The following is a 24,310-nucleotide window of genomic DNA, read 5'->3' as shown; positions in this document are numbered from 1 at the left end:
TGAGGTAGTATCTACACAAATTGATAACTTCTCAAATTTTTTAATAACATTCTCCAAGTTAAGCATCAAAACATACAAGCTACAAACTCTGTCTCTGAAAAAGCTACTGTATTGCCCCTTAGCTTTACTGTACATTTGATAAATAATAAGCACAAGTTCAACTGACATTGGATAAAGTGAATTAATCCACCGCCAACCTATTGTCATACTAACTACGAACATTTATGAATAAAGACAGTAACTGACTAGTAAAATGTGCCACCTTTTTATAGGAAGATAGCTACAAATCCAACTGTATAAACAGGTACTTGTATGTAGCTTACTTCAAACAGAAAACTATGTTTTTAAAACTTTATTTCATATTTTGGTATTCAAAAGCATTAAACCCCCCCGAACTAAATTAGAATTAAAAACATCAGAATTAGCATCACTTTAGTAACCTCAGCGTGGCCCTCTTTCACATATGCTCTGTAACAACAGATCGAGTCATGTATTCATTTTTTCCACGGACTGATGTGTCCTGCAGCACAGTGTATTGAACTGCCCTGGCAGTCATTCAGGATTAGGTGTTGAAGGAAATGTTATCTGTAAGGGCTTCTTTATGCAGGATGGAAAGATCTACACAACTCTGGGAAGCAGATGATGATGATGAAGGGTACTGAATGCCATCCTCGAGGAGTGGATACCATCCCTGCTCTGTGAAAAGTTCCTTAAACTACGCTCTTTTCAGCTGCATGTACTGCTGCTTTTTTATCCCCCTACGATGAACAAATGGTATTTGGGTGCCTGTTCTACAAGAAGAAATAATTTTAACTGCCACCAAAATGTATATAAACAGCACCTGAATACTTCAGAGGATTTCATGGATTAGGTGCCCCAAGACATAAAGCCTTTATCACATCAAACAGAGCTCCCTAAATCAACAGAAACTTTTTACCTTCATCTCTCTGTGCCTTAGTTGCCTATTTGTAAAACTGGAATAAGAAAGTCTCCTCATTTAGCAGGATGTTGTAAACTTAAATTAATGCTTTCTGTAAAAAGCTCCCAAGGAAAAGACTCATGTGCAGTAAGGCAGACAGACATGCACTGAAAATAATAAAGAAAACATACATAAAACTTGCTTACTAAGTACTGTTCAGTGTCCTGAGCATTCAAAGTAGCAAGATCCTTTGAGGGTTGGGGGGAAGAAGGAACATATAGTCATGCAATTTTCTCTCTTACAACACAGGTGCAAGGGAGCTAAAATACAGTTACCCAGGTAATTTTAATTCTGCATTTCCTGCCTTTTGAAATTTGTTTTTGCAACATTACTGTATTTTTTCTTTCTCTCTCTTTTTGATTACAGAAACTTAGAGGTTTTTAAAAAAGAAACCTAAAAGCCAAGTATCACCTTGTGGCATCATCTAGGTGGCTCATCAGTAGACCCTCCCATAAACCTCAGTCACATCAGCTATGAAAGTCTCTCTCTCTCAAAAAAGTTTTCAAACAGAAGAATGGCAAATTTTGAAAATACTAGGTGGGTTTCTTTCACATTTCTCATGACAAACATTTCTATTTATCTCCTTGCTTTCTTCTCAGATTTCTTCCTAATCTTCACATTTACTTTAGCTGCACTACGGTTCTGAATGGTACCCAGTACATGTACAGTCACAGATACAGAATCTTACAATTCCCCAATTTCTAACAAACACAGGAATAATAAAAAAAAAGTTTTGGCATACCAGATTAAGAACTCTGCAATGTCAAAACTAGTAAGATTTCAAGGCTACGTGAACATTTCACTTTATAATTACAATGAGAAAGTTAGTCCAATACTGCATTGAGGAATTATTTTTTGCTCCCCAAAGTGATTAGAACAGTAAGATCATAAGTGGGGAGGAAAATACAGTTTCATTTTATTCTCTATCCATTGTATTGCTAAACTTTGGTAACATATCAAATCAAATAACTTTCACATAGAACTTCAATAGATTAAAGTGATATGTGTGTGTGTGTGTTACTGTGTAAATTCCACACTGAACTTTTAAACCATAAAGGAGACATTAAATCTTGCCCAACAGATTTAGACAGAAAGCAAGCCTAATAAAAGGTGCAACAAAAACAAAGGCGGGGTGTGTGTGTGCCAATTACATATGAAAGTAGATCAAGAATAATACATAGGAATAAGAGAAACAAGTTCAATTCCTTAATAAACCCCCTCCCCCCATGATACTGATTTTAATTTGCCCAAGCAAGGAATCTCTCAGTTGTTATCAGAGCTCTATGACCATAAAAATTCATTTTTAAGCCAACTCTTTATTCATGGACAATAAAGGTCTGACAGAGTTGGAAGAGCTGCACCAGAGTTTTTTAAAGCATACAAATTTATGTAAGAATCGCAAACTCTTTTAGCATCAAGATCACATCAGTTTTGCAAAATAAACTGATGCGCTGTGTATCTGGTAGCACGTGATCACAAACTCTGAGAAGCAGTTTCTGTAGAGAAAGCACATATCGGTATGTAACTGCCCAGGTAAGGAAACTGATAGATGAATTGAAAAATTATGGTTTAGCTTGTTGATATAAATCAGGGGTCCTTCAAACTACGGCCCGCGGGCTGGATACAGCCCCCCAGGGTCCTCAAGCCGGTCCCCGGTATTTACAGAACATCCCCCCCGCCCCCCCGGGGGTTGGGGGGGGAAACCAAGCAGCCGCAGATGACTGCCTGCCGCTTCATCTGCGTGCCAGCCCCCTGTTTAAAATGTTTGAGGACCCCTGATATAAGTAATAAAACATAAACCAAAAAGCAAAGAAATATGACTAGGTAATACAGCAAGTTGATCTTCAGGACAGCACATACTACAGCTGTAAGTCAGTCAAGAAAGAAAAAAAACACCATGCTGCTCACACAAACGCACATTACTACATACTTGACCTGAGCTGGTTACCTGTTTCCATCATCCACTCACCACAAACAGAAATAGGCGAGTTGCTGCTCTCTACAGATTATCTTGATTCAGCCTTGGGTATTTATACAAAATGTATAAAAGCCTGCCTCTACAAAGAAGAGAAGAACCTGAGAAGTCCATAATAAGGCTTCTTTAGTGATGCTCAGCCATAAAACACCTTGCTACGTTTTTCCACAGGCAAGGTTCCACTGCTTACTCAAACTGTATCTGGAGCCTTCTTGCTGCATCTTTGAGTCCCCTCAGAAACACATCTTTACCAAATGATATTCAGGTACACTCCTCTTTCCTGAAATATTTCATCAGTGTGCTACCTGTTTTTTTAATTTGAAAACATTTATTTGATTGGTTTGAGTTTTGGTGTATTTTTTAAAATTTATTTACCAAGACCAGGAAAGCTGCATCTCCATCCTTTGCTTTCACTAAAAATTTATCCAACCCATAATACCAAGCTGTGATAGCAACAAGGGGCAGCAAAAGAATCGTATCTCCAAAGGGCGTGAATAATCCTGTTCTTATCAGGCCAAGTAGGACACCAAAAAACACAATGAAATAATGTAATCTTTATTCTAGGCAAAGCAAATTTTAACTAGCATCTATCTAGTAGTTAAAAATACTAAAATGCAGTTTTAAATCTGAAATAGACACCAGCGTTTACTATTCAAAACATCCTGAAATATGAGGTAAAAATATCTTCTTGAAATACAAAGAGTTAAAAAGTACCCTATGACACCTTGTTTCAACAAGATGTACATGTCCTCTATTTTTAAACCTGGAAACGTCGTCTTGATTACCCGAATAGGTGCAGGATTTGAGGGGTAAAGTTCAGTAAGAATTACAATCTTGGCAACCTATGGTAATTTCTATACTAGATGCTAGAAGGCAAAAGACAAAACAGGAGACAGATACACTGTGTATAAACACCTGTTAGCAGGAAAGATACCTCCCATATTAAAAATATTTTCTTTTAGTGAAAATACTAATAGTACTTGTAATTAAAATCACCTACTGGAGAAAAACTTAACAGAAAATACTCTTCAATAAAGAAGATATTCATGTTTTTGATGTTGCTACATGTACTAAAATAGAAACAGTGAATTAAGACAGACTCTCTTAATACTCATAATTTGTTCCTAAGCTAAACTCTGTTAATTAATAAATCACTAACACTGCATCATGCAACTTAAATAAATGAAAATCTGTTGTACTTACATTGTCTAACAGAACACCAGAATATCTGATTCTATTGTAAAAAGCTTTTCAGCTTCTGAAATTGCAAATGACTTCTGAAAAATGCTTTTGTTAAAAGGCTAAACAATTCACAGAGGTAGAGGAAAAAAAATATTGTACCATACTAGCATGAACAAGTGCAACAGAAGAAAAGTAGATCCCTTACTCATTAATGAAATAATTCTAAGAATTCAACTTTGAATAGAAATGTCCAAGTTTTTTCTACCCTTAGACAGACATCCTAATTATGAAATAACTACCTCACCACCACCACGAGACTGCCAGTGATTTATGGCCTACTTACAGGGAGGTTAAATATATACCATAATCTTCTGATCAAAATTACTGCTGTTGGAATAGTAATATCATCCATACATGGAAATGAAAATGAAAAAGATTATGTAAGAGTATATTTCAAATATTTATATAAAATAAAATAAAGGGTAAGTAAAACAAAAATACGTGATTAAAAACAAACCCACAACATACTGAAAGACCCTCCCTCGAAACAAGCTTATCATTTTGGTTGCTTTGGCAAAATTGATGACTGAAATGTGAATGGAACAATAACTGGCCATCATCTCCACTCTTTTGTTCATTTACTTGAGAAATGCTAAAGTGATCTCCAATTTTCTGTAGTATCTCACATAACACTACAGAATATTAATATGTATTACAGAGTTTTAAATTATTAACGCATGAATGCTTCAAGCCGTAACTGCTGACACATTAACTACTATTTCTTCCCATTTTTCTAACTTCAGCTCAAATGTATCTTTCACCAACATGGTGTTTGTCAAAACACATTAAGATGTTTACAAACAATGATCTTACCTGAGGTATGTTTGTATTTGTTGTAATAAAACTGTTATTCTTCTTACTTTATCTAACCTGAAAAATCATGAACTAGGGTGGGGTGGAATTTCTTCTTCCCCCTAGTTCAGAGACTTTCCTTCAGTTAAGTTAATTCCATCTACACATATTGTACATGCATACTTCGGCACAAAGATGCTATAAATATTAGACTACTGTTACGACTACATTTTCGCCCTCCTAAATTGTAACAACTTGAAGGACCAGATTTGTATCTGCTTGTAGGTCATCTTTCAAAACTGTTCTAATTTTGTGTCCCTTTTTAAATACTATCACTACTGAAGATGTACTTTTTAAACAGCAACAAAGTCTGATTCTAAGCACGGCATTTTAGTACTTCACATAGCAGTCCTCTTAAGTTCAGTTCTAAATTATCCAATGCTGTGGCAATTAAGCTGTATTTAGGCCACAAAACCACACCAGTAAGAACAGACCTCTATAAAAATGCAGAACTGTTTTTGTTTGTGGTTCCAGATTGTCTCCTATCAGAGGATACTGCAGTTATTGCTGCTGCAGCAGACAAGTAATTATGATTCAGATAACCCTCCTCCAAATACACAAAGAAACAAGAACCTCCCAAACAGTAACAGATGTTGGCAGCATCTGCAATTTAATCTTTCATGAGAGAATATGCTCTGCCATATGATGAAACATGAGAAAAAAATTAATGCTACATTTTATTCAATGGTTCTTGAAGTAACCGTAAATAGGGAAATTTTCTGTTTCGTCATATTCTTGGAGAGCAAGCAAAGGCCCGATGGCCTCTTGTCAGCAAGGAGGCAAGGGTCCCGGAGAAGAGTAACTTAAAGAATTCTGTGTAACAGAGGATGATCAGACCTTTTTTCCCACCACATCAAGAAGTTAACGCTCCTTATTACCAATAAAGAAAAAATTGGCTTTTACATGTGCAAACAGGCATTTATATATTTTTTTTTCAAATTATTTTATTTTTTCAACATAACCCTAGTGTACTTCTGTATTTTGGAAGAGGAAAAGTATTTCTCATGCTATAATGCTACTGCTGCTACCTGTATCATCAGTAAATATTTAGAGACAATACTATTTATTTGTTCTCTTGCATCTTCCTTCTTCAGTATTTACTACTACTATGACTCACAGAAAACTGCCAATATTGTGTCTTACACCCATAATACTGAATATATTCTGTCTTTTGCAACTGCAACATACCTCTTCCCCAAACTCACTAAATGTCTCTCTTTTTCATGATCTAATGTACATTCAACAAGAAATCAAAACTGCTTTTCATATAACTCTCGCCCCTCTTCAGACTACCCAACCACCACCATGCCCTTTGAGAAAAATCCAACTGCTCACTACTACTCCTCATAAATGTCCCTGATCTCTATTCTCTCCTCCCCAACCTGCAGTCACTTCACTTTCTATAAACCCCTGTCAAGTGCTGCAGAAATAATAATCTCAAGACCAGCAGACTTGCTTTGCTACTCAGCTTCTCCATAACACATCATAAAATACCAGGTTGGAAGGGACCTTAAGGATCAACTGGTCCAACCAACCTTTCTTGGCAAAATCCCAGTCCAGACAAGGTGGCCCAGCACCCTGTCCAGCCCCATCTTAAGTGTTCAATGCAGCTGAATCCACCATTCCCTGGGGGGATTATTCCAATGGCAGATTGTTCTCACTGTGAGAAATTTTCTCTTCTGTTGAAGTCTGAAGGGACCGCGTGTGAAAGGTTTGCATTTATTTGCTTTTCATACTGAACATCTACTCCATTTTCCCAGGCACCGTATTTTGGGCTACTCCTCTTAACAAGACGACTGGCAACAGAACAAGTAAGTTTGTATGTATTAGTGGAAATGAATAAGTCAATTTAGTTGGTGGAGAAAATTACAATGTTCTGAATAGAACTGTGGAAAACCAGCCAACTACTATTTTCTGTTTGGGATTATTTTCACACAAAGAAATGCAAAACTACCAAAAGTTATCTTTTGAAAGAAAGGGCGGCAAGGTTTCAAACTTTATTTTCACTTTAAATGGAAAACACATCCTGCAGAAAATCAGTATCTTCACCATTAAGTGGAAAATAGAGTTCAACTGCAGAAAAGGTAAATGCAAGAGATGCCTTTATTTTTCTTGTCAAAGATCATACTATATTTGCAGTGTTTATACCTCTAGCCTTACTGTATCACTTAGGCTAGCTTTGATATCTGGGTTCTTTCACATCTCTCATTGTGCTACTGCAAAGATCTGCACGTCTCTCTTCTTCCTCCTGTTACTCTCTACTCACATGCTGTATCTAAAATGAGTGTGTATGTATTAGTCATCTTCCAGTTTTATTTGTCCTAACAAATACTTGAGTACATTCTGGAGTAATTAAAAATATGAAGAGGGAGGGTGGTGATCCTTTTAATAACTTTGTCAAAATAAATTTTGCTCTGATGGCCACAAGGGCAGTTACATTTAACAGAACTTAACCAGTACAAATACTGCTTTAGTCTCAGTAGCAAGCAAAAATAGGACAACTTTTGCTGATAGTATTTGAGAACAGCAGGGTGATACACATTGTTACAGAAGTCAGTCAGCAGCATCTCTAGTTCAAATGAAGGCTCCAAACAGCCCCTCAAATTAAAAATCATATCAGGTTAACATATCTAAAAGCTTAGATCAACACTGTGCAATTCTAGCATTTTCTCCTTCTCTTCAGTGAAATGCTTAATGTATTTTCTTCAGTCCCCAAATCCTCTTACAACGTCTCAACCTTTCTTTCACATCCCTCCTTTGTATCAATCAGTTCAACAAAAAGTGGGGCCCTATTTTAAGAGAGGTCCATGAAAATAATGGGTCAAAACAGCACAGCTGGGTGGGAGCAAGGGTTTTAACCATTCTGGTGACGCTTCAGAGCAGTCCTCAGACAGCTGTATCAGCACAGGAGGAGCAGCAAATTGTAGCTGCAAGCAGAGCAGCAGGGGTGATCAGGGTAGGAATTTTTCAAGTCAGCTTTACTGCCAAAAAAACCTGGTCATGTAACTACTCTATAAGCAGCAAGTTCAAGATAGTTTCATAATTATAGCCTCAAACCTCAAGCTGGAGACAATACAAATAGCGGTGATTTTTTTGTTTTGGGGGGTTTTTTTTGTTTGGAGGATTTTTGAGTGTTGTTGTTTTGTTTTCCAAAAAACATCACACTGCAAAAAATCAGATTCTACTCTGAAAGCACAGCTCTTACCCAGCAGAAGCTATAAAATCACTTCTAAAAGATGTCCTGAAAAAGACATTTTAAGTAATACCAACAAGTAACTGCGGCTATAACTGATTTAGAAGTTCAACCAAATCATCATACAACACCATCCAAGTTGAAAACCACACTTCTTTGGCCAGATTATGTTCTATATTCCTGCTGTCAATTACTTAGCAACTGCTTTTCTTTAATAAATGGCATCATTTCAAGCATCTGCTCAAAACAAGAACAAAACAAAACGCAAAAACCGCCATCAGCAAAACCCCCCAACTCTTCTGAAGAGAAGAATTTCTGTATCTGTTTAGTTCCTGAAAACATCAAGCTTCTAAAAACACACCACCCGTTCAAAAAAAAGTTTGAAGGTATACAAGTAGCACCTACAATTATCATGATAAAAAGATCAGACAAAAAGAACTGCTTTAGAACAGAAAACAATGGACTTCTTCAGTGCAATGCAAAACTGTCTTACGTCAGACTACAGGAAAACATAGGTGAGGACTGCTAGGAATACAGTTAAATGCACAAAGAAGATTAGGAGTCTAGGTAAATAAGGGACTCACTGTAACAGGTATCAAAGGAAAATGCTAAAGATGGCTGAAAGTATACGACATGCCAAGTATACATGGCATCTGTGGCAGAACCAAAATAAGGAATGTGGCTTGGAGTATCAAGCATGAAACTAGTCACTGGTGCTCTGACCTGCAATGCCACCTCTCCAGCAACAGTGTAACTCCTGGTTACAAGACTGAGGGAACTGTAACACCAGCAGAAGATTGCTGTCCCTGTGACACACACAGGCTTCCTCACATAGTATTTCAGCAGGCTTCATGACATCCAGTTCATCTTCACACCTCCTCTTGGAAAACTCAACTATGCACTCATAATTCACTTTCTCACCTTTTGCCCTGTGCAGGCAGCAGGAGACAGGATCTCCTACAGTCAGAAAAGTCAAGACGCCAGGTGGACCAGCTTGTACTCTGGGCTAAATCCAGAGCCCAACCAGGAAAAATTCAGAGATAGGCACATCCATAACTGCTGTTCAGGGGGTCCTGATTAGCTCCCTCTGGGATAAGGTGGCACACACACGTGACATGGCCCAAGTGGGCCAGATGGCAACCCCTCCTCAAGCTTTTCCAAAACCACTTCCTAAGATGTTCTTTGCTCACCTTTATATTTTCACACTTCTCCTCTAAGGCTCTATGTGATGCAGGATTGCTTCATCAACTCCACCTGGCTCTGACCAAGCTGCAACTAGAAGGAAGAAGCTTCACAGGATGATCCTGACACCTGTGGCATTTACTTCCACCTCCTCAGGCAGAGCATCTCTGGCCAGCGTTCATCAGCTCCCTCTTCCAGGACAGGAGAATGTGGACAAGACTCTGATCATACTCTGCTTAGTGCTCCCTTTGGCTCCCTATTTTTACATTTCTTGACTCACACTCCTTTTACCAGCTGTTGCCTGGTTTCTCTCCATTCTCATTTTCTGTAGTTTCTCATTCTCAAGGACAGGTATAATGTTTTGTTAGGAATAAACTGGTATCTGTCCCTAAGCAAAGTGACAATACAAACAGCAACTTGAATTGGCTGCTTAAGAAAAGCAAGAACAGGGCAAGCACAGGAAGGACACTTCTCACTTGCCATGCCACACACAATTTTACAATTTGTATCTTCTGTCTATTCCAGACAGAAGAGATGTCACTTACATAGTAATTCTTCACACGGAAATCATTCACTACCTTTTGCTATCCTTGCCCTCCTTTTCCTGTGTTTTCACCTTAGACATGTTTGTTACCTACAAATGTTACTCAACAATGAAAATGCAAGAAAATAAAACCCAGTGGTGGACACATTCATTTAACATTCAAGAATATTCTACCTTGGAGTCCAATATAAAAACCCCCTATGTTAATATGCAAATGAAATAAATTCTGCATTTAAATACTAAATGAGCAGTTGGATAATGATGTACATAGAATCAAAAGAGGAATCTTTTGGCAGAAAGCATGTCATAACAATAGACAAAACAGATTGAAACTGAACTGTTCTTAGGCATTAGCGCAATCTGTGTAAAAAAGTGAAGCTAATTTTCTTTTCATGTCAGTTTTGCATCTGATCATTAGTCCTCAAGAAATTAAAGAGAAAAAAAAATAATCTGCTAATTTTCAAAAGAACCAGCAGATGCCGTAAGAACCGTTACAAAGCACTACACACCCTGAACCTCACAAGCAATTCCACATCCCATGAAGCTGCTGTATACTTAAATTGCAAAGCTTATCTGTTCTGCAACTTGATATTCATATAGGCCATTAAATTAAGGTAAATGATCTAGCACCTTATTTCATTCTGAAGTTTACTTCACATAAGCAAGTACCACTAAAATGTAGAATTATTTTTTTTTTTTTAAGCCAATGGAAAGAAATCAACTTGACCATGGGATGCACTGTTGCAGTCTACTGCTTTAGGTTGTTTAACCAGTAATTCCCAAAGCAGAGTACCAGCGCTGGGATCTGCAGTGCAAGCACAGTCCCAGATTTCAAGGAGACACACCCCCTCCTTCTCATTGCACAAGTTTTCACAAGGACCAAAGGTACCACTGCAGTGTTACGTTTTTTTAAAAGCATCCAATATAAAACAGTCCTCAACAAATAAATGAAAACATATGTCCTTTCATCATAAGGAAACACCGTATCTTTCAAAGTAGCTTGGCATGACTTTAGCTATGTAATGCTCGCACTCTCTCACCACCTACCCTGTTTTTCAATGAGAAACCCTGATTAAAACCTCCAGGCTCTACATTAATCTATGGATCACTTAATAAAACGCTTGAATACAGGTAATTTGCATTAAAAACTTCATCTTAATGATAGAGTTTGGTGCAGTTAAATCACACTTTTTCTCCCTGTGCAAAGTAAGGCTAGATTATTATATGCTTAATTAAAATTTAAATATACAATAAACCTGTTACTGCTACCTGCTACAAGGCAAACAGAATTTCAAACTGCCTAATATCCTAGTAATCAAAACTAACCTTAATTACTATTACAATGCACCTGCTGATATATCCAAGTACGTACACCCTTAATTATATCATCTCATGAGAGGGAAGAGCAAACAGATTCTGGGCACAGGCAAAATAACAGTCTTCTCTATCTTTAAAGTTTCTATCTTCATGCCAGAAATGCAGTTTCCTTTGGTTTAATTTCCTGAACCGCGCTGCTGCCGTGGAAGTCTGTGAGTTTATAGACAAGTGCTAACAGCAAGAGAAGTAGGGTAACAAGTACATACTTGCTTAACTAGGATGAAACGAAGTTACTTATGTCCTCCGTTCAAACATCACAGTATTTTAACAAAAGAATAACAAGTTAACAAGAGGCAGAGGGACAACAAACCTAATGCTTACCTTTACAAATCACCCAACAGATTAGCTATTAATTCATCTCACAATGTGTTGAAGGAGGATTTTCTGTGCCTCGTTTTAACATCACGGGTAAGATCTCTTAGTATTTCAGTGTCACAGTATCACACAGATACCGTATCTCTCAGAAGAAACGGTCAGTGCAAGGTAGAACAGTAATTCTCTGCCTTTCCTAAGGGGAGAACTTGGTGCAAAATGCTAATCAGGCTTTCTCTGGTAGAGAACAGCTATGTCATGGAAAAGATTTTTGCTTTCTCAGAGTCTGGAAGCCCACGCAGATTGTATTTATATACCTTTATGATATTCTGAAAGATTTTCTAAAACTCTTGAAACTATGGCTCAAAAACTACAGATAGATGATTTCCCAATGTAAAGAAACACTGAAAATGGAACTGGTTGGTTAGCCTGAAGTCATAAGAATTGTGGCTTTTTAAAAAAAACACAACCCCCCAAAACCCCACCAGAAACCAAAACAAGGTGTCTCCACAATTTTACTACAGGGTAGAAAGTTAAGTAACCCCACACTAACTAATGTTAGCCTAATCCTTACTACGCGTGTACCTAGGAATATATATCAGAACTCATTATACCACAGCTAGCAAGCCCTCCATGATTATAGATGAACCTCTCTAGGTGGGGAGAAGCAGAAAATAGCTTAAGGAATGACAGTATGAATGAATGAAATAAAAGCTTTAGTATATTTCTTAGTTTGAATATCAAATTGGCAAAAAGAGAACTGAAACCAAGCACAAAATAAAAAAGTTAAACAAAAACTCTTCCAAAATATTATTGTCTTAAAGATCTGTATGATAATTGTGGAGATGGAAAGAAGCAATGTTTTACTGTATTTTTCTCTATTTTCACATAACTCTAAAGGCTTGAAAAAGCAAAGTCCAACTGCTAGGTGTTAACATCACTCACTAAAAACTTCAAGCCTTGAGGGAATTCATTGTATGAATGGAAATGGGAAATGTATGGGAAAGGAGTAGTTTGGAGTAATTAGTTTTCCAATAAATTAGCAGGGTGAGGTCTTAGGAAACTGTTGAGGTAATCTAAGAGCCCAATGCTAAGAAAAGAGGTTCCTTCTTGCCACCTCATTTCATTGCCAACAGTGCTTCCAGCACTTCCTTGGAATCTGTCTCTTGCCATCTGACACCTAAGCAAATTGATTTGGCGTGCAAAATAACTATAGATAACCCAAAGAGATAAAACCCACATGGTTTTCTGCTTATGTAAGACAACTTATCAATGGATTGGAAAAACACTAGAACTGTGACCCGTGAAGGGTCTAGGAATAAAACTGGATTTTTCAACAGTACAAACCATCAGATGGACTCAGCTGTTTCGTGAAACTACTCTTAGTGGACGTTACTCTGCTGCGATGCTGAAGAAACAGCGAGCAGGATGACAAAGAGAATGGCTCAACCAAACACCGAAGAGACTGTCATTTACTGGTGCTGATCCCGAACACCACAGGCAGGTCTCCGCCAGCATCTTCCTTTCAGCTTCCTGCATATGTCTACAAACATACCCTCAAACTGCTTTATCCCAATTCTCCCGCTACACAGACTAATAGTTTCACTTTCATCTTGTATTTCCCATCTGTCTGTATTCAACTTCTTATCCAAAACACAACATGTGGGTTTCAGGGAATAAATTGTCTGGTTTGTGTTTGCACAGACAAAATGGGGTCCTGATTAAAGACTAGCCCTCCTGAACATTAGGATAAAACAAATAAACAAAATTACACACAGGAACGTGTGTAATCCTTTCCCAAACATACCTGGGTGTGTGTGTGGGGGAGTGATTTTATCTTCTAGTTTTACAACTCCTAAGACAACACGTTTCTCACTTCACTTACCTCCTCACAGGTCCACTGTGACTTCGTCCTCTCTCCCGTTCCCCAGGAAACATTTCTATCTCACAGTGTAGAAACTGTGCACGGTAGGAAAGGACTTGTAGTACAGCCTGAAACCACAGCACCACAGCTCTCCTTTCAGCAAAGCAGTAGGTAAGGCAGCCCCTGTTTTGTGCCTGCTATCCAGTCTCACCTCTGTACCATATTCCACCTGCGCCGGTACAACTGTTAGTGCAGTTGCAGTGAACTGAATCAGGAAGCCAATCCAGGTTAACTAAAGTCCCTTCTGCTTTCCCTTTTCTGCAGGGTTATTTTTAACCTAGATCAATTTCAAATTCAGTTCACCTTGTTGTCTCATAAATAGTTGCTCCAGCACACTTGAGGGCACAGAGGCAGGAAAAACGTGGTAGGGGACAGAAAAACAGCACTGCAACTGAAATAAATGCTTATGAAATAACACCTTGCACCTGTAACAAAGACAAGATTGTGAGCAGCACTGCAGGGCAGGCTCTGCCAAGTTCTAGCCCTATGTTTCATAGTTTTTAAGAAAAATCCCCACCCATTCAAGCTTTCTAACACTGACAATTCTGCAAGCGTAAATAACCAGAAGCATCGACTGAAAAAAATACACTCTACTTGGATCTGATTCGGAACCCACCTGCTGTGTAGCAGAGACAATATTCTTTATTAAACTAACTGCTGTAGTTTAAAAAAAAAAAAAAAAAAGTTCCTGGGCAAACAAGTCCTTCCTGCCGTCTGTGGTAAGGATGCAGGCAAAATACACAAAATCTGACAGCCATCTGAAGGCCTTTTCACAGCTTTCTCCAAAGAAGAGATGTGTCAGTTTTGGAAGAATTAACTAACTGGAGAAGACTCCCTGGCAGCCTGATGTGTGGCATGGAGCACAGCCCTCAGCCAGGCAGGGCAGCCCATGACACTAACATGCAGCATTGTGTCCTTACAGTTTTTCCACTTACTTCCCTGTCCACATTCTGCTCCCTGTACCAATGAGACTGTTAACTTCCGCAGCACAGACATAGCCTTAATTACAATAAGGAATAATGTGACTGTTGCCAAAAATATCAGAAATCTGAGTATTTTTCAAGATATTACATTTGGTTGTGTCGTTTCTACAAATGTGGTTACATGGGTAAATGAGTGAACACTAAAGAAAACCAGTAACAAGGGGAATGTCAAGTAATTTGAAATATTCTGCCTTCAAAGCAGTCTGAGGCTGTAATAAAGGCCTAACTACAAAGCTAAATACACAAATTATCACTTGGAGGCCTTCTGACCTTTTGTTATGGTACCATGTGGCTATCATTTACTGATAGCCCCTCTCTTTGCCAGTCCAAGCTGTCAATAAGCATTTTGTTTTTAATTAAAGCAGAATTTTCAAACGGTGCATACTGGTAGTCTTATATTGGTGATCACAGCAAAGGAATTTTTAGGTGTTTCTTCAGCAAGTAATTAAATCCTACTTCTGATTTTCAGATGGAGTTCCTTATTGCTGAAACCTAATAGATCAATAGTGAGACAATACAAGCCCAAAAATGCAAGAAAAGAAGCTTTAAATACATTGTTTGGAGATGTAATCCATACAGTCCATTCCAGCATCACTGGAATACATATTGTTAATTACTGTTTATACAATACATATTATAGCTGACGTTCGAAAATGTGCAAGCGAGGCTCCAAAGGCTATCCATTTCAAAAATCAGAGAGCATAAACACAATGACCAAAAGACAACAGTCATTGAACAAAACTACACTCAGATCAAAAGCACTGAAACAAGGGTCTCTGGAAAAGTGACAGGGAATCAGCAAGTTTGGAACAGCAATGGACACAGAACTTTTCACCTCTACTTCACTGATTTTAATCTAATAAAGGTCAGTGGTGACAGAGCTCTACCTCCAGTCTTTACAAGAAAAACTTGTAGTGTCTTTTGGTCCTTAATGAGCAAATACAGCAGAACGACCCAGCACTGAATACACATGACAAAGATTTTTTTTTTGTAAAAAAATTGCAGTTCTAAGAAATGTCCCCTGAGGACGTTAAAATCTACTAGCAAAGGAAAATGAAGGCGGCTGCATCTTCCCATCAAGCACATTTCAAAGGAGCACTACTTACAGAATAATTATAAGAGTTAAAAAGGGAAGAAATGACTATAATAGGAACTCTGTCATACTGAAGATACTGTAGTGGGAACACTTTGAAGAGGAGTGAATGAACATAGAACTCACATGCAGAATACACATCACACATGCTGTACTTGGCTATTTAAAGACCACAGAAGTCAAAGTTAGTAAAGTCCCGTTAGATTAATAAATTCCTCATGCACTGGAAGCTGGCGATCTGGCTACCAGGTAAGAAGATAGGTATATAGAATTGTGTTTTGGAAATCATGTATGGTTTAATTTTAAACATACATTTTAAGAGCAACTTATACCACATATCGGCACAGAAAAAGCAGTAAGGACCACCTGAATCCTGGCTAACACAACTCAGAAGCAAAGCCCATGTGGTTTCAACACCTATTGGAAGAAGAGAAAGCATACAGATCTTCCAGTCACAAAGAGTGTATTCTAATCACCTAGTCTCTCATACAGTTTGATAATTAGAAAATAACAGACAATATCACAGCTAGGTATTCTTGAATCTAGTGGTGGTGGTGAGGGGGAACAAACAAACAAAACACCAAGCGAGGTTACTATTAATTTCTAAAGAAACTTCTTGCTGTCATGTATGACATCACCTTGCAGATCTAAAGTGGCAAATAATTCAAAGCCATACAGAGTAATTACTTAAAATCTGTGTTATCAAGTTATATGAAGAACAAGAAAATATAAAACTTTCTGCAAAGTTTATAATTTGCAAGGCTGACATTCATTCCAGTTTAGAAAATAGTTCTAGTAAAGTTGAAACATTCCTGTTTCATGTAAAATCACTAATGATCTTGAAAGTAACAGATGCACTTACTGGATTAAAAAAAATACCACTGTGACCTTTTTTGAACTCAGAGATGTGTTGTAGTTATGCTTCTTCTATGTTATGTGCTACTTTAACAAATGATTCCAAGACGATGAATATTAATAAAGCTAACATTTTCCTACATTAATTGCAGCAACTTAAGGTAAACTCCTTGTGGCCTTTTTTTTTTTAAATGTAATTTATCACTTACTGACATTTTTAATTCACAGATTGCAAAAGCAGTTCCCTCAATTACTGTAAATAGAACAGCCGCAAAAAAACCAAACCAACCCAAACAATTCAGTGAATAACTAAAAGAGTATTAGGATGAGGGATCAAACCTAGAGACACTTTTAAGACAACTGACAATTGTGTCTCTTCTGATCTCAAACGAAAAATACTTGTATTATTAAAGACCTTCAGAATTTGTTGGCTTGCTGTGCCCTGTGGAAAACCATGAATCCATTTAAAACAGGTACAGAGTTTAAAACGGGTACCCTTAAGCTTCTCTTTACTAAGGGATCACTTTTAATTTTGATCCTCCAAATCAAAATTCACCGCATATTAGGAGAACCTGGAACAGAAGGGCATAGAAAGAAAACCCTAACGGACTACACCAAAGCCTTCCATCTTCTGTATATACATACATGTATCTTCTCCTCCCTGCTATGTAAGCCTGATTCACCGTTTTGGTGTCTAAGCTTAAGAAACTTAACCAGCATTCAGATTTCATTCACCTGCAACTTCTGCCTAGGAATACTCTGAAACATTTGCTCCGTTCTACCACTAGTGTTGACATCCAACTGGTTTTATTCCTCTTCACAGCCTGAGTGAATCAACAAGTACTGAAGATATTTGAATATACCTGGAAAGCTAAAATAAACAAGAATATAAGGGCCACAGTTAGGTGAAGAGCATTTACTGTGCTGACCACAGATAGTGAAAGAGGTCTCAAATTACACTTCATGAACTTGTAAGCACAGCTATTCAGTGGAAGCTGTGTTACCCTTCATTGTTCTTTCAGGGACCTTAGCATGTCCTTGATCCACACAATGCCATATGCTCCATACATGGATCAAGGGCATAACATCACCTTTACAAGTCAAACCTGGATGTTTTTCTGTTACCACTTCAAACAACTTCTTTTTCAGTGTCCTAAAGTTTGGAATATGTGCTACTAAGAACACAACACACAAACAGGAAAACTGGCTCAACAACTTGAATATGTATTCAGAAAATTAAAGCTCCACCACATTTCATGTTTCTTTAGTTTTTCATTGCCATGTGTCGTATGATTAGATTATGCATCAACTTTCACTGCCAATAAACCAAATATTGCTTCTAATAATTTATTACGTGTATAGTATTCATACACTATTGATCCTCCACAGTAAGCAAATCCTGGTCTTTCCCAGCAGTATGTCAATGCTGATCAATTTCTTCTCCTAAGTTACAGAAGCTGTAGTCTTTACAGAGCTTTTTGCTGCTAAATACACTAATTGAACATCTGAGCTTGATATCTCTAGCAGCACCTCATTTTTAAACTCTAACAAAGGGAGAGAGAGGAGTTCTGAAGCAAACTCCATCTGCAACTTAAAAATCACTATTTGGTAATAAGAGAAAAGAATTAATTAAAATAGAAGTAAACAACTGTGTGGTGTAGTGTTATTTAACTGCACAGACTAACAGCAATACAGCTACTATGAAATACAAAATGCGGTGTTTTGTCATCTGAAGTACTTCAAACAATGCACACACACTCTCTCTCCCTCCACACATATCTTGACAGGTAGGCTAAAATACTTCCTATCAAAAATGAATGCACTCAGCTAAATAAATAAAAATAAAAAACACTAAACAATAATGGTCAAACACTCGTAAAACATTTGGACTGTGAATTCTACAATAACAAGAAAGGACTCAAGAACTGAAAGGCAAAACCACAGAAGAACTGGGTAGATGAAGCAGAGCCCCTGGTCCCACAGCTGGAGACACCCATGCAGATCCCCAGGCAGCCAGAGGAATGCTGTGCAGGCTGGCACCGGCCTCTTCAAATTGGGTTACCCGGTTCTACCCCAGAACTCAGTAGTAAGCACACAAAAAGTAAACAAACTGAAAAAAAAAAAACCAAACCACCCAACCCAAACAAGTAGTAACTTCAACATTTAAACTTTTTTTCCATCTTAATAACGCCCAAGGAATTTCCAGTAACAAAAAATATTGTTCTAGGAACACTTGTGCTTGCACAACTGGCTGCCCTCTGCATCTGTGTTTTCTCTTACCCGTCACAAACATACCCAAAGTTTTCCACCAGAAGCGAAGCAAGGAAGTTAACTTAGTAAAAATAAAGTACGGTGTGTTTTTTCCCCCAACAATTGAACCCTATCTGAAGTTTATGCCGAAACACTTCAGACAGGAAAGAAAAACAACCCGCCAGCCAAAAGCACCCCGCGACGGCAAGTTCAGATCAATGCTTTTGTCTTCCATTTTACCCAGGGATCGGGAGAGCAACGTTTGTACCAAGCGCTCTCCCGGGGCGCTCCCCGGCGATGCACACACGCCGCGGGGCCGGGGCAGCGGGCAGGGCCGCCGGGGTCACGGCACAGCGCAGGCTTCGGAGTTCCTGACCTACATTCCCCGCAGCGGGATGAAACCCTCCCGCCGCAGACCGAACGCGGCGCGGCGGCCGGCCTCCCCCGCCGGCAAGGGTGTGTTCAGGGGTGGGGATAGCGAGCCGGCCGGGGCGAGGATGGAGGCTGGCGGAGGCGCTGACACCTGCCCGCCGCCGCCACCCCGGCCCCCGCCGGCGGCTCCTCCTTGCCCGGGGACGGACACCTGCTGCGGGACAGCCGGCCGCTCGGCCCAGCGGCGGCCTCGGCCCGCCGGCCGCCAGCGGATTTAACCCGCCCATTTGCGAGGCGCTGCAGCCCGAGGCGGCCGGGCGGGCCGCGCTCCCCGCCGCCAGGAGCAGGCCGCGCCGAGCCAGGGGCCGGCGGGCGGCCGGGCCTGCGCGGGGCTGGGGGCTCGGCGCCTCGGCCGCTAGGCCGCGGGGCCTGCGGCGGCGGCGGCGGCGCGGGGCGGGCGCGCCAGGCCCGGCCCGCCGGCCCCTCCTCGGGGAGCGGTGCCAGGCGACGGGCGGAGGCGACGAATCCCCCCCTCACTCACCGCTCTCGATCTCGTTGCCCTTCTTGGCGGTGGCTGCGTTCCCCATGGCCGGGCCGGGGCGGCGCGGGGCCGGGGGCGGGAAGGATGCCGGGCGGCTGCGGCGGGCGGGGGCAGGGCTCGGCTGGCGGGGCGGCGCGGCCCGCGGGCGCGGCGGCGGCGGCTGGCTCCCCTCGCCCCACGCTGGGTCTCTGTGTCTCCGGCCGCCGCGGAGGAGGAGGCGAGCGCTCTGCCCCCCTCCCCCACCCCGACACACGGCGGAAATGACGGCCGGGGCGGCGCCTCCTCCCTCGCTACGCCGCCCGCCGGGGGCGCGCGGGGCGCGGGACGCCGCCGTCCACGGCCCCGGCCGCTGCCGCCGCCTCAGGAGGGGGGGGCGCCGCCCCGGCCGCCCGGCCCAGGGGAGGGGGCTGAGGGGGCCCGGGCCGGCGGCGGGCCGCAGCGGCTGGCGGAGGGCAGGGGCGGGCGGGCTGCCCCCGGGGCCGCCGCCGTGGCGGGGGCGCGGCCGCCTACCCCGCGCCCCCCGGCCGGCACCCGGCCCCACGGGGCGGTGGTGTGGGAGCGCCCCCGCCGCCGCTGTCACGGGCCGTCCCGCCCGCGGGCTGAGGCGGGGGCGAGCCGTGCCGTGCCCAAGGTGACCCCGGGCGGCCGAGCGCACCCGGCCCTGCGGCTGCGCCCGCCGGGGACCCGGCCGCCTCCCGCTGCGCGTCGCCGGCGGCCCGGGGACACCCCCCGCGGGGCGCCCACCGCCGGGCCCGCGGCCGCCGACCCCCCGCGCCGCCCTGGTCTGCGCCCCGGCGGCGGACGCCAGGGAGCCGGCGCTTGCCGCCTGCTCACAAACTGTTGTTGCATGGCTAACAGACTCCAGAAAAAACACAGAAAGCCAGCGAGCTGCCAGGAAAGATTTTTTTTCTTTTCCTCCCCCCTTTTTTTGCTGCCACTCATGTCATAAATAGCTACCGCTACGCGTTTTCGAACGGTATTGTGACTTCCAAGCTGATGATAGCTCTCTTTGAATATATATATTTACCATGCAACACGCTTCGAGTGTTTTAGCTCTGGAAGGAAATGCTTATCAAAAGGAAGGCGCTATTTTTTGTGCTTTCACGTGGGGAGCGCGGAGAGCAGGCGCGGTAAGCCTGGGGATCACAGACTGTACACATTTTGCCAGGACAACTGATGCGATACCCAGCCCCTTCTGGAAGCGCTCTCCCCCAGGGCTGCGGCATGCATCCATCGCCCTGGTGGCAGCCGTCCTGGCTACCATCTTTCACAGGGGCTACCAGAATCCCCTCCTGACCCCCCGGGCCACCTGCCGGCCCAGCACCCGCCCTCACGGCCTAATGCTGACTCCGTAAGGCAGGGTTTTATGCACAAACGCTAATGCGTCCTAAAGCTGATACCTCTGGGAAATTTCCTATCTCCTGAGACCGTGCAGTGGAATGCATCGCAGGTGAGCGCCAGGCACTTCTAGCCAGCGTGTGGCTTTACTCTGTCAGTGGTACAAGCTGCCCGGATTATCCAGCTAGACAGTTTTGGGAACAGTTGGCTGAATTATCTTGATGTTCTGTAGGCTGAACTTCTATCAATGAACACTTAAGGGACTTTCTCTTGATTGCCACGTTTTCACTTGCATCACCCTGATCTGGGTGATACTGCTTGCTTCAGAGGAGTACCTGTGTTTTTATGATTAAAGAACCAAACTCTGGGGAAGCCAGGTCTGTGTTGCTTTGAAGATCAGAAACATAGACATAGTGAGGAAATAACCTGCAAACCACTGGGGACGGTGAAGCTGCTACTGCTGAAGAGGGTTGTCTTGTTTTGCCAAAGTTGAAGTCTCTGCATCTTTACGCACTTACCCAGAGGTTCAGTGAGTTACCAGTATTTCACTCTGCCAGGGAAGGGCACGTAGATTGCAACGGCCGGATCTGCACCAGGAGGAGAGGTTAAGCTTGAGAAAAGAAGAGGGTATCTCTGCCATCAACCATCTCGATCACTCAGACAATGACAAAATAATGAAATCTGAGGTGCTGTAGTATTTAAATAAACATCTGAAGACACTACCAGAGATAGGTAAAAAAGTTACCCCAGTTTTGAACATTTTCCCTGCTCCAGCCATCATAATTTTCATTTTGGCCGAACTGAATCTGAGTCAGCTGATTTTCATCCAGGTGCTGACAGGCATTTTGATATCCTTGAGAAGACAGCAGCAGCATCCCTAACAAACGAGATATGCTGCGGCATCTTTAGCATATTATTGGCATTACAGCTCATCCCTTCACTAGCAAATTGTGCTGCATAGGCTTCATATGTGAGGATCCACCAAGGTCCAATAGCCATTACTGCCCTTTGGGATTTGGCGGACCAGAATCAGCTGGTTGTTGCACATACTCCAGCAAAATCCGATATATACACTCACAGCACCGCATATATATGTGCAGCAATGCATGACACTAGTTCTCAAAATAAGCACATGCAGCACATGCAGCACTGATGGACTTGCATAAATGCTTATACCCAAACACTCTCATAATCAAAAACATAACAAATACAAGTCAACAGTGCTGTAAAACATTAAATGAACCGCTCTCATGATCCTGGAATTACATGTCTAAGTGAAGATAACAGAAACAGGGACTTAGGGCTGGACGTTTGCATTCTCATTCACACCATTTACTAAACGTATGCCATATTAACCAGTTAAATTAACTGCAGAACATAGCGATGTAGTATAGATTATATATGCTAGGTATGTATATTTCTTTAGCATCCAGAGTATCAACCATTGTTCTAGCCCTAATCTTCAGTTTGCCTTAATTTTCTTACATAAAATCCTTTGATGCTGAAATGCCTCATACAAAAGCCGTTTGTCTTCTTTCTTTCAACACCGTTGTTTAAAAAATCAAATCATACAAACATGAAAAATGTTCTGCTGGATATGTTAGAATACTTTAGTAAACGGTGCAATCTAAAAAAATCAGATTTCATTTGTTTTGCTGATCTGTAAAAGATTTAAAAGAATAGCTATACTCTAAGAAAGTCAGCTCAGCAGTTTTAGAACTATACACATTTAATGATGTAGTTTCAGTGACTCACAGTGGGTTTTCATTCATTTTTCTACATATTTGTTGGGAACTATCAATTAGGAATATCCTAGAAGGCCAATCTTTTTCTCTGATAAAGCCTAAAACTCTGTAGCAGAGGTATAGTTCCCTCATGAAACTTGTCTATTTCACTCTACATAGACTCAGAACTGAAAATGAGAGGGTTGTTTCAGGACAGAAAAGATAAATTTCTGTTAGATCAAAGGCTCTCACGTGCTTTTAATGGAAATCACTTTTTCATAAGGTAATTACTTCTGGAGCCACATATCATTTCACTCCATAATCATTGCGATTTCTAGATGAGATAGCAGCATTTCTGTAGCAACTACAGCAGTTGTTTTCAATACACATTTGAAACAAGTCAGTGAATTTGAATTGTTACAAATCTTAATTTTCTTCCCTTGCATTTAAGGTGTGCCTGCATTGCAAGGGATTGATGTAAATAGATTGGTGGTTTTGCCCATCTGTACTGGTAATTCTTACTCGGAGTATGTAGGCTCTTCTCAGGTTCTGAGTATGTACCTGCCTTGGTTGTCATTCTCTTTATGTGGCCAGCCTGCCTTACCATTGCAGCAGTGCCTGTAAATTGCAGGGTTTGAATACTAGATTTGACTGCTCTTCCCCCAAATCTCAGATTCCTGCATCTTTGAATACCCTTGACAGCTTCCTTCTCTACTCCTAAACAGACTGATATATCTGGCATTTAACTCTCTGTTTTCCTTTTAGGTTGCTCCAGACTACTGGCACATTTCCTGCTCTCAGCTAACCCCTGCTCTGCCAGCGTGGGATGTTTTTCTAGCAGGTTGCTAACGTGCCAAGAACCATATGTATCTCTTTGTGAATATGTTATTTTCCAAATTTTACAGCTTCTGACCCAGAAACAGGAATATTCATCACTGCAGCATAATTTCAGACCTGCCAAGAATATATCAGTTTGTCATGTAGATGTGCTAAGGGAAGGGATTAAAGCAGAAGTACGGCAATTCCCCCTGCTCCCTGCACCAGCTACACAGAGAGCAATGAAGTACATCCTTGTGCTGGTAAGAGCAAATCTACTGATGCCCAGTTCATTTCTGCTGACCTCACGGAGTGGAGTGAAACATCTTGTTTCCACAATATCTAAGATTGCCAACCTCTGAATCTACAATGAACCTAGAGCAACTTGGCCAACAACTCACTCTGCCAGATCTCCTGAAAAATGTTCTTTGGTGCTCTCTGACTGTGAATCCAGAAGGAATCTGGAGCCTCAGGAAAGAGTTCTGCACACTGTGACTGTTGCAATTTTGAGGGACTTTTTAGTTCAAAGAAGGAGAGATCCTTAATTAAGAGTAACTTGGGCTTCCTTTGACATGACTAGGTACAGTTGAAGCAAGAAGCACCAAAGTAAGTTTACACCAGCAGCCAACACTTCATCACTGCCAGCCTTCCCTTCTTGGCATTAGATGTTTCCCATCTGAAGATAGCCACTGGTCAAAAAAACCCATGCAAACACAGAAGCAAAGGGTTTATATATTCCCTTATTGATTTTTAACTAC

At 41.4% G+C, this 24,310-nt stretch overlaps 1 protein-coding gene across 1 annotated transcript in view; it reads right to left on the bottom strand.

Moving 5' to 3' along the window:
• The window catches only part of PRKACB (protein kinase cAMP-activated catalytic subunit beta), a 75,058-nt gene extending 55,137 nt beyond the window's left edge, over window positions 1-19,921 (bottom strand). Inside the window, exon 1 of the mRNA XM_056355728.1 lies at window positions 19,675-19,921. Coding sequence (XP_056211703.1) covers window positions 19,675-19,720 — 46 coding nt within the window. The 5' untranslated portion in view covers window positions 19,721-19,921. The remainder of the gene's footprint in view (window positions 1-19,674) is intronic.
• Window positions 19,922-24,310: the final 4,389 nt, after the last annotated feature.

Source organism: Falco biarmicus, chromosome 11 (genome assembly GCF_023638135.1).
Source record: "Falco biarmicus isolate bFalBia1 chromosome 11, bFalBia1.pri, whole genome shotgun sequence".
In the NCBI taxonomy this organism is placed as follows: Eukaryota; Metazoa; Chordata; class Aves; order Falconiformes; family Falconidae; genus Falco; species Falco biarmicus.
Note: the sequence above shows the minus strand (reverse complement) of the source record. Positions and strands in the feature narration are given on the sequence as shown.